Here is an 11256-nt window from a genome sequence, read left to right as displayed (position 1 = left end):
GAAAAGACAGATCAACCCTCTGCACGTTTTTAATAATAAAAAAAAAAAGTCCACTGAGATCTCAAAAGCATCCCAATGGAGATAACCATGTGAGTTGGATCATCTTTACAAAAGCATTTTGCAATAAAACCAGTACAAAGTATCACTCCCCAGTGTGGCGCAACTTTTGAGTGAGAAATATTATATATTCTCCTTATTGTGCATTGGTTTTAAAGCATAAATGTGTTTAATTGATCTAATTATGTATGTTTTTGATATACAAGGTAATTGGGAGAGCTAAGATGGAAATAACAATTAAAGATAAGATTTAATGCCCAAAGAATGACCAAGTAAAAATTTGGAGATTTGAATGTGATTAATAAAGATTTTAAGTACCAAAGATCCAAGAAAACCAAGTACAAAATAAAGAGAAATGGCTGAAAAAATCATAAAGTACATTAACAAAAATAATAGATCGTTCAGTGTCACCTAGGGTTGGTTTAGTCCAACGAAACTGTGATTTTCAGTATTAATTCGGCTCAATGCTTAGGTGTGACCGAAGACATGTTCGGTGCCACCGATGAAGAGTTTGGTGCAACCTGAGGAAGATAGAAACTTCAGACATATTTTGGTGAAATTCGGCTGTAGCTTAAGGTATCTTCAGTTGGACTCGGTGCGACTTTGGTGCGACCGAAGGTTGTCGTCGATGTAACTGAAACGTAACATAAGTGTGTAAAATTGAATTTAGTTCCAAGTTGGTGTGAAATTTTCTTATGTAAAGGAGTGAATCTAGCCTTCCTAAACACGAATTAGGGTAAAATGGACAGAGAAAGGAGTGACAGAGCTTCTACATAGTCCTTATTCTTCTTCTTCTCTAATCCTTCGGTTCTTCTTCATTTTTTTATATTTTTCTTTTGACTTTAGTTCAATCATATCTTTTATTGGCTAAATCTCTTAGCTGAGGCTAAGAGGTGATACTTACAATTGTTTTTAATGTCTTAGTTTTCTTTAATTTAAGTAATTGGTTTGAATGTTGAATAATTCATTGATATTTGGTTTGAATTAATATAAATTTTTAGTTTAGTTTGATCCATTGTCGACTCTGGGTACATTGGATGCTTATGAAAGTTATGAGTAATTGCTTATCTACTTTGCAAGGGATTGATTTGTAAAATCCATTGATCTATCATAGACTAAGGGCACGATAAATGCTTTGAATTTTCTCTAATCAATATTTTGATGCTTTGTGTGAGAACCAGTTCAATTGAAGTTCAAATCTGTTTTAGTTTATGAATTATGATTTAACTGATATATTATCCAGCTGGATAGAATATGACTTTGATTTCAGTTGAGTTATATGATTGAATCAGGTGAATTAAACATTAAGAATGACTATAAGTGGATCCTTGGCGCTCTAGTGCTTTTTCTTTATTGATTTCCTACTAAATTACATAATTATTTCTTAAATCAAATTTCATAAATTACTTTTATTTCTAGTTCTAGTTTTAAAGTGTTCCAGAAATCGCACAATCATAAGTCCATGTGGGTTCGACCTCGGTCTTACCAAGTAAACTACATCGCAACCCTGCACTTGGGGTTTGTTCCGATCAACGACTTTTACAAAAATCCCCAAAACGGTTTTAAATAAAGTGTCAAGCTTCTGAGGCACTAAGAGATCTCCCATATCTTTAGGTGAGGGCCAGCGTAAAATCAAATAAGATCCAATATCTTTCGTTTTCCCTAAAGACCATTGAATCTAAATGCATACAAAAGCACGGATGGTCTGAACTCCAATGACAGAACGATCGTACCAAATGCTAATGTAATGATTGACGATAAGCCAAAACCTAGTCAGAAGAAACTGTCTAAAATAGTGGAAAAGAGAAATTGTAACCTAAGTATCGAAATTAGCAGATTGCGTGAAAAGAGGTCACCCACACATACCTAGTCATGGATACTTACGAAATCTGATCGAGTCCAAGTTAGCATAGTGAGTTCCTCATAAGGCTGTAGAAAGCGTAGGGCAGCTAACCACTTTAACAATCAAGCACAAACAAGTATACTTAGGGTGACCCGGAAGCAACGGACATTCCATCTCTAGACAATATCCTTGTAAGGCGGCGAGAAGTGCATGAGCTCTACTGTACTGAGTTCTTCCGATGTTAGTACCAATTTGGAGCGAAGCAGTTGTAATTAGTTACCCATAATGCTGCAAAAAGCACAGGGATAGTCACATCGTTTTTCACAAACCCTCGTGATATGTGCGAGTTACCTACTTTCGAACAATCAACTGACATGAATACAGAGAGCCTAAGGAAGGTAGGGTGTACACTCGCCTTAGCATTCGGTTGCATGTAACCTCTGCCAAAAAGGGGAATTTGTAGACACCCTACCTCGTGCCGACAAGCTAATCAAGTTGGACGCAACCCTAATCCAACCCTTAAACCTAGTCCAAGCCCTAATCTAAACCCTAATATAAACCTTAAACCTTGATCCAAGCCCTCACCCTAAGAGACTAACCATAGAAAAAAACCCAGTCAAATCAGTTGACTCACTCAGTCAATTCAATGAGTTAACCCAGTAGGTCGACCACCTGGTTAACCTACCAAGTTCATTAACCTCGTCGACTCATCTAGTTGAGCCTAACATTAAAACTAGGCCTGAATTGAGCCCAAGCCCAATCGGAGTACAAAATAAGACAACAAAACAAAACCCTTTTGAGCAAAGCCCCTGCACATGCATGGGAGTTCACTTGCCAATGCGGGAGGGCTCATGTGTAGCCAGTAGACCCTAGGGGGCTGTCGGTCACATGGCAAGTCTCCTTCCAAAGCAGTAATCCCTGCATAAGTGGAGACTCTCCTTTTGCAATCTTCATCCATGTGGCATTGTAAACTGCCTTAGGCACCCTCCTCCTTAACCCATGTTTACCACTTTACCAACTCATCTAACCCATGAGATGTTGCCATGTGGTAATCTTAAATCCAGACCCTTTAAGCACTTTTTTACCCCTGACTTTGTAAGAATGGCATAAAAATCAGGATGGAAGGCTATAAATAGCCCCATTCCCTTCTCATTTCAACCATCATTGGAAATTTAAAAACACTAAGACAACTCCCCATCCCTTATTGCCATTCAGCCACCATTAGCCTAACTATTCCATCCCTCCACCAAGGAGAGAAAGAGCAGCAGAAGAGAGCCTAGCCTAGGTTTAGCCTAATCCTGTTAGATCCCTAGTCTCCTGAGCAAACCACGTTTCGATCCAAGCCACTTAATCTAATCCCTGTGATACAATCGTCCATCATGCTATCAAAATTTCAATCATTTTCATCAATACTTGCTTTAACATTATTTAACATTCATCCCCTTCGCAACCCCCTTGCTTATCTCTTCATTACATTGTATAACACTTGGCACCCGATCAATTCAAATGTATGCTATGTGGCCTGCCGACGTAGTCAGATTTTGGCCCATCATGAATTTGGACTTATTGGTTTTATGCACGACAAGTGGGCAGTCCAAGAGGATTCATCTAGTTAAGACTACAGCTTGCTGTTGCATTTAATACAACATTATACACACATAATCACATCAATAGTACGCAAGAAGTAATCCTAACTCTCAGAAATTAGTCAAATCTTGTGAAGTAAAAACCGTATATTTTTATGGCAGAGTGGGTGCCTAATACCTTCGTACTCTATAACCATAGTCTCTTATCTTGAATCTCATATCACATCTTAAGGAGTGAGTGACATAGGATGGGGAATCCTTAGACTTTTTATCCTAGGGGCTGTTTGATTTTCCTGCATCAGGAAAATACCCGGGAAAAAGTTGATTATTACCTTTTTACGCTGTTTGAAATTTCAATTTTCAATTGTATTTTCGTCTTGAAAATTGGTCTAAAAAAGCTAACTTAAATTTGTGGACCTCACTATAATGTGCATGACATATCCACACTGTCCATCTATTTTATTAGAAGATTGTAGGGCCTTAAGTCCAAAATTGAGACAAATGAAATGCTCAAGTGGCCCATACCACAGGAAACAATGGCCTTAAACATCCACCATTGAAAGTTATTTTGTTCATTGGGCCCACATTGATATTTATTTGTCATCTAACCTGTTCATGAAGTCATAAAAACATTGATAAGGGGTAAACACGAATATCAGCTTCATCCAAAACTTCTGAGGGCCACACAATTTTTTTACGGTAAGCATCCAATTTCCACTGTTTCCTATGGTGTGGTCCACTGGAGCCTTGGATCTGCCTTATTTTTGGGTTCATGCACTAAATGAGGCTGACATATATGATGAACGGTGTGGATTTTCCACGTACATCACAGTGGGCCCTCTATTCATTTGGCAGCCATCCACGGTTCTAGCGCCGAAAAGTTTAGCTGTCAATGTCTGCATCTAAAATGATGCAGTAATTACCTGGGTAAGTAATTATTACCCATTTACCAGGTAAATACATGAAAGATCAAATAGGCCCCTAATGTTTCTACCGGGTCTAGCCGACCGTGAAATTAGATTAAATCGATAGTGGTAACTCCAGTTAAATATAATTTTCTTTCAAACTCGGTGGAATGCTTCTCATAAAAGGCAACCAACCATGAAAGCATGAGTCGATCCCACCGGTCCAGCGTCCACACCTAGCCTCAACCTGCACTTTCCCACGTCTTGCAATCCACTCGGTCTCTCTCCGCGTCAGCATCATCATATAACTTCACATTTGCCCTCTTTACGTCCCCAACCGCTAGCTGCAAGAGCATTTTAGTCAAAATTACATTCACCGGCACTCGCAATTCATTAGGAAAGCCTGCACCGCTTCCAGACTTCATTTCCGACCCAATACCTCTTCCCCTTCTATTGCTAGGGTTGGCGGTCCAACGGCAGCTGCCGACCCTCTCTTTCCGCCATGTTGCAGGTACTTACCATCCTTTCTCACCTTCTCCATTTCATATTTCCCTTTTTTATTTTTTTCTCTGCATTTCTCCTCTTTCGTGAACTACCAAAACCTTCCTCATAATCGCCAACTCCCATTTCTGGAAATTACTCTTCCAAACACGCTTCTTCTTCCCACGAATTGTGAGAACTAATCACTACACGAAGCAGAGTATGACGGAGCTCTAAGAAAGAAAATCCCTTTGGATATGCTTTCTTTCATTATCCATCACACTCTCACTCTATTTGATACAGCAATCGTATCATATACACTGTAAAAATGACAACTTCATCCTTTACATGAATAAGGGCATGTTTGGATTGCAGGAAAAGAAAACAAAGGAAAATTGTAATAATCATCCAATGATGGGTTTCCATGGATTCCATTTTCCAGTGGCTTGTTCGGATAGCAAGTGGAAATCTCAATTTTTTTTTTATTTTTTATTTTTTGCGGGAGAATACTCACCTCGTAACTTTTTCTAGGGACATTGACTATGGAAAACTAAAACGATTGCTATGTGGAATCTGCTCTCTTCCTTGCTATCCAAACAACACAAAAATGTCCCATCAATGGATTTCTATAGTTTTCCACACGCCATGATGTAACAAATGAATGATGAAATAATTATCATTTAAAGATTTTCATGCCTAGCTTGAATAAAGCAACTTCAGGTGGTGTTCTTTGTTTAAGCTCTTAGTCATGATATCAGCTATCTGCTCTATTGAAGGAGCTTTGATCTCCTTGGTTGATGGTCTTTCATCGGAAAACCAATGGTCGAGCTCGATTTGCTTAGTTCTAGCATGGAGAACTGGGTTATTTGTAAGGCATGGGGAGCGTCTACCTTCTCAAGTAGTGGTGTGGAATTAGGCGGTGCTAACTTGCTTCCCAGAACCAAATGAAATAGCTTGATAGTCAGCTTCTATGCTGGATCTTGATACGTTGCTTTGCTTCTTTCTGCACAATATCCAGTGTTTGAACGCTTGGCACTGGACAACCTAGCCAATTATCTTGGAATAACTATGAGGATGACCTTTAAATGTGCTCCTTTCTCACCATGGGATTTGAATGAAATAGTTGAGCTCTGTCCAACCCAAAGTTTTGTCTCTTCAATCCTTTTTGTAAGGAAAGGCTGTAGTGGACTCTAATCTCACAAGTCACATATATGGCCTATCTGGGTTGGTAGAAAATAGAATTCAATAGAAGAAAGAAAACTGATTTCCTCTGATGTGATGGTTCTGCTCATTTTTCAAAGCCTAGAGGGATGAGGAAATTGGTTTTCATTTCCTCAGATTACCTTAAAAAGGGTCATTTCCTTTAAAAAAAAAAATAATCTTGAAAACCGAAGAAATGGAGATTTCCACCCTCTTTGGGAGACAATTGTCACTTTTTAACCATTGATCATTCCACATTTCCATTGAGATCTCGTATGGTAAAACAAATAGGTTATGTAAGGATTCTTTTCCACAGATTTCTTTTCCATAGTTTTCCTTAGATGTGACATTTTCCTTTCCTCATCTACTTTTAAGTTTCCACCAATCCAAATAGGCCAATAATGATCTCACAAGTAGATGAGTAAGAAGTGATTGCAATTGGTCCTTTAGATGCCAAATTCCTTCTAAGAATCACTTAGCTTTTCAAACCAAGCCCTCAGATCTTGCTTGAGCATTTATAGAGCTTGAGGTTGCCATGCGGGAGGCTGCTTTATATATGCAATTCTTCCTTTAACTTGCCACATAAGAAGGCATTCTTTACATCTAATTGACTGAGATCTAACCATAATGGCTAACTAAAGAGAATGCATTTATTTTTGTACCAGCCTTAGTGATGGAGCTAAAAGTTTCTTCATAGTTCATGCCATACTCTTTGAAGTAGCATTTTGCTACGAAGGTGCTCTATCACGCTTGATTGTCCTATTGACCCGTTCTTTATTTGTTGTGTACCACTTTGCTCCAACAACATTGTTTCCCCTTTGAAGAGGAGCATAGTCCCAAGGTTGGTTTCTCAGCAACTTGTCATATTCTTCTCTCATGGAATCCATCCATTTGGTATTTGTCAATGCTTCCTCCAATGTCCTTGATTCAGTCTTTTTGTAATTTTAAGTAAAGTAATGCTCCACTAAAGAAGAATTGACCCCTTTATAACCTACAAAATCATCAAGATGTGATGGAAGATGGCCTTGAGTGGCATGCATGGGATGATCAATTTGAGTTGTTGAGTTTGAAGGCCTTTGGCTGTAACTTGGGAGTTGGGAAGGTTCTTCTACATTATGTTCTACTAATTGATGAGGAAAGTATTCATGGCTGGAAAGCTACTTGTTGGAGATCAATGAAGAGATTTTGCAATGCTATGTTCCTATAAAATCCTTGTAGACATATCTTGACCTTCTAACTCACCATCCTCAAGCTTCCCTTCACTGCTTCTCTGATAAGATGAGTTATTGTGAGGCAGAATGATGTTGTTGTCAAGTTGATGAGTGGTATTTGGTTGAGTGGCGCGATTACTTTAATAATAGTAATTAGTTTCACTGGATCTCACATGGCAAGAGACAAGGAACTGTTCTAACTCATTATGAAAACATGATGTAGGACAATTAACCACTTGCTCTAAAAGCTCGAACTGTTAGAGTATGACGAATTAATCCCTTTATCTCATAGCTCAGGTCCCACATCTCATGGGTTAGGACCTCGGCCGAACCCCACTCGTGGGCCCCAAATCACATGGGCCGCCCATCTCGAGTGTGTCCCCGCATCCCACGGTCTACCCCACTTGAGCCCGGTGTGAAATGCCCCTGCATTAATCACCCCCAGTGAGGAGTCTCGAACATGAGACCTCCCCCGTGGGCCCCAAATCACATGGGTCACCCACCCCGAGTGTGTCCCCGCTTCCCATGGGTTACCCCACTCGAGCTCGGTGTGAAAATGCCCCTGCATTAATCACCCCCGGTGAGGAGTTTCGAACTCGAGACATCTCTGCATTAATTTAACCTCCCCCGTGGGCCCCAAATCACATGAGCCGCCCACCCCGAGTGTGTCCCCGCATCCCACGGGCTACCCCACTCGAGCCCGGTGTGAAAATGCCCCTGCATTATAACACCCATACCCCCATGATCAGAACCATATCCCAAAAATATGCCTATGAGGGATTTTTAGCTCATTCTTATTTTGCAAAGACAAGTTAGTGTGTGGATAACAAATACAACCAAAAGTACAAAGAAGATCATAATTTGGTTGCTTGCTAGATGCTTGAAAAGGTGAGGTAAAGGATGGTGAAATATACTTACCACACTTTTCTCTGCTGTTATTTAGGGACATGCAGATTAATGATGTTTTCTATGTTCCCTTTCTATGTTCCCATATATATATATATATATATATATATATATATATATAGAGTAATGCTCACACACCAACTAGTTAGACAAATCAAATTGGTCCAACTAGCTACCTATTTAATAGAAAAAAAATTACTTTTCTATCCCAAGTAATATACCACATGTGAGGATCCGTAATATCTAGTTTTACATAAGTATGATAGAAATTATATGTCAAAGATTTGGCCTGTCCATTAAATAGAGCCTATTAATTATATTTTATCTGCTAAAATTTAATAAACGATCATCATCACTGAAGCCACACATACAAGTTAAATATGTACGGCTAAAATGAATTTCTAATAGCCTCGTTTTTTGTAAATAAATATCATATCATTAATCATTAGAAATAATAATTTATGTCCTTCACATGTTTAAAAGAAATCCTACCTAATTAATGGACCATATTTCATATACATTTACTGCAGCGCACAAATACATCACATGTGTGCAGCTTCCTAATGCATCCCATTTTCTCTTTAAATCCATTGCCTAATTTACATATCAACTAATGTTAATAAATGCTCTCGTGCGGAGAGAAGCTGGTCGAGGTTACTTTGCAAAAGATGTACCCAACTTGGGTGGGCCTCACTGTGGTGTTAAAGTGAAATCCACCCCAACCATCAGGTGAGTCACCCTTTGTTTGACCCAGGGCCAAAAAATCTGCCCATCTTTATTTCAGTTGGGCCACACGTATTGGAAAATTTTTATTAGAAAATTTGACCCTCTACACTGTTCCCTAAATGTGACCCACTTGAATCACATTTGAGCTTGATTTTTTAGCCTTTAAGCCAATCTTTTGGTTACGCATCTAATGGGTGTAATGGATTTTACATACACATTATAGTGGGCCTTGTAAAAATCGAGGGTGGACGTCTCTCTCCCAACTATTTTCCTTTGTGTGCCTCAAATTAATAACATATCATCCTGATGTTTTGGCTACTATCCTATCATGGGATTACACATATAATGGTTGGATTTGATCTCACATACACATCAACGTATGGCCCCGTAAAATATCATTGCTGGCGTCCCTCCGGCACCGGTTCCTAGAAAATAGTCTAGTTCCAAGGAAAGATCGATATCTTCCGGAACGGACTTAGATTGTGTAGCGTACCACACAGCATGGGCGTCTATAGATGGCAAAGATATGTCTGCCTCACCATGGTGTATTTGTTTTATCCACACCGTCAATCCATTTTCTGATATTACTTGAAGGCATGGCCCCAAAACTGAGGCTGATCCAAAGCTCAAGTGAACCCCACCAAAAGAAACAGTGGGAACAATGATGCTCGGTGTTGACATCTTCCTGGGGCCCACCATGAAGTTTATTTGCCATCCAACCTATTCATAAAGTCATATAGACCTGGATGAAGAAGGGAAAATACAAATATCAGCTTGATCCAAAACTTTGTGAAACCCAAGAAGTTTTTGAAGGTAGGCCTTCAATCTCCACTTTTTCTTGTGGTGTGGTCCACTTGAACGATGGAAGTAGATTTCAAATTAATACCATAGCAAGCCCAGCTGAGTGACCAACCTTTGTGACTTGAAATCACTCATCTTTGGTGGTATTCATCCATGTAATCGAGTGGTGCTGTAGTGTGGACAACCACCTTCCTATTTTTACAGGCCCGCCATGATGTATAAGTAAGATTCACTCCAATCATTATATGCGTAATCCCATTATGGGTCTAGAGCCAAAAAATCATGCTAACCTTTGATTCAATTCAGCCACGGCAATGGAAACATTGGGAGAGACGTCCACCCTTGATTTTTACCATGCTCAACATGACAAGCATGTGAAATCCACTCCAACCATTAAGATGACACACAAAAAATCTATGCCTAATGTCCAAAAATCAGGGGCATACGTGATTCAGGTGGGCCAAACCAATGAAAATAGTTTGGAGAGTGAGTTTTCCTTGTACACTATTTTCAATCATGTGGTCCACTTGAACCATAGATGATGCTGATTTTTTAATCCACGGTTCTAATACGGGGTGACTCACCTGATGGTTGGGGTGGATTTCACTTTAACACTATAGTGGGGCCACCACCGCTGGCTACTTTTCCTCTTAGAATAATTTTTCTCTGTCTTGGTATTAAATAGCATTAATTGGTCCTTGAATTAATCAACTAGTTGGACGAAAATGCAATGTCCAACTAGTTGTGTGTGAGATATATATATATATATATATATAGAGAGAGAGAGAGAGAGAGAGAGAGAGAGAGAGAGAGAGAGAGAGAGAGAGAGCACCAGTTCGCACGGAACTCATGTGAACTTTTTTGAGAACTCATCATACGTGATGTGACTCCAAAATCTGAACGGCCCATGTGAAGCAGCACCTCATGAAACCTCTTGGGCCCAATTTTTACTTTGATCCAAAACTTTGGTGGGCCATGGAAAATGAAAGCAGTTTCCTCCCTTTGATTTGCATTTCTCTTTTCTATGGCCCACCAGAATTTTAGATTGTGGTGAAAATTTGCCCCTTGGGGTTTCATGGGATTCCGCATCACATGGACCGTTCGGATTAGATGCCCATGACATGTGTACAAAGGTGCGCACGTGCGTAGGTGCACAGGTGAGCATGACTCATATATATATATATATATATATGAATTTATTAAGGAGTGCACAAAACGCTAGAGAACAATCAAAACGAAAAGAAAAGCAACCTAAAAAGGAAAGCAACAATCCCTCAACCCATTTATATGAGAAGCCCACTCTATAACAAAACCCCTTACCCTACTTGAAACCATATCCACACTATTGCTAATGTTGTGGAAACATCTCCCATTTCTATCAGCCCAAATGGCCCAAAAGACTACTAGCAAGCTTAGCCTCCAGAAAGCACTGATATGCCTCTGAAGATCTACCCCATTCCAAGCCTGAAGAATATCACCAACAGATTTTGGCATAGTCCATACAATGTGGAAACTCCTAACGAAGTCCGACTGAATCTGAT

The 11256-nt window shown here is 39.5% G+C and overlaps 1 protein-coding gene across 4 annotated transcripts in view; it reads left to right on the top strand.

Annotated features, from left to right (window-relative positions):
• Positions 1 to 4648: 4648 nt before the first annotated feature.
• Positions 4649 to 11256, top strand: part of LOC131229058 (polyadenylate-binding protein, cytoplasmic and nuclear-like) — an 89936-nt gene continuing 83328 nt past the window's right edge. For 3 of the 4 annotated variants that reach the window (XM_058224919.1, XM_058224916.1, XM_058224918.1), the window contains exon 1: positions 4650 to 4902. In XM_058224919.1, the coding sequence (XP_058080902.1) occupies positions 4894 to 4902 (9 nt within the window). In that variant the 5' untranslated portion in view covers positions 4650 to 4893. Of the gene's footprint in view, positions 4903 to 11256 lie in introns of all 4 variants that reach the window. The other variant, XM_058224917.1, reaches the window with a different exon arrangement.

Source organism: Magnolia sinica, chromosome 16 (genome assembly GCF_029962835.1).
Source record: "Magnolia sinica isolate HGM2019 chromosome 16, MsV1, whole genome shotgun sequence".
NCBI classification, from domain to species: Eukaryota; Viridiplantae; Streptophyta; class Magnoliopsida; order Magnoliales; family Magnoliaceae; genus Magnolia; species Magnolia sinica.
Note: the sequence above shows the minus strand (reverse complement) of the source record. Positions and strands in the feature narration are given on the sequence as shown.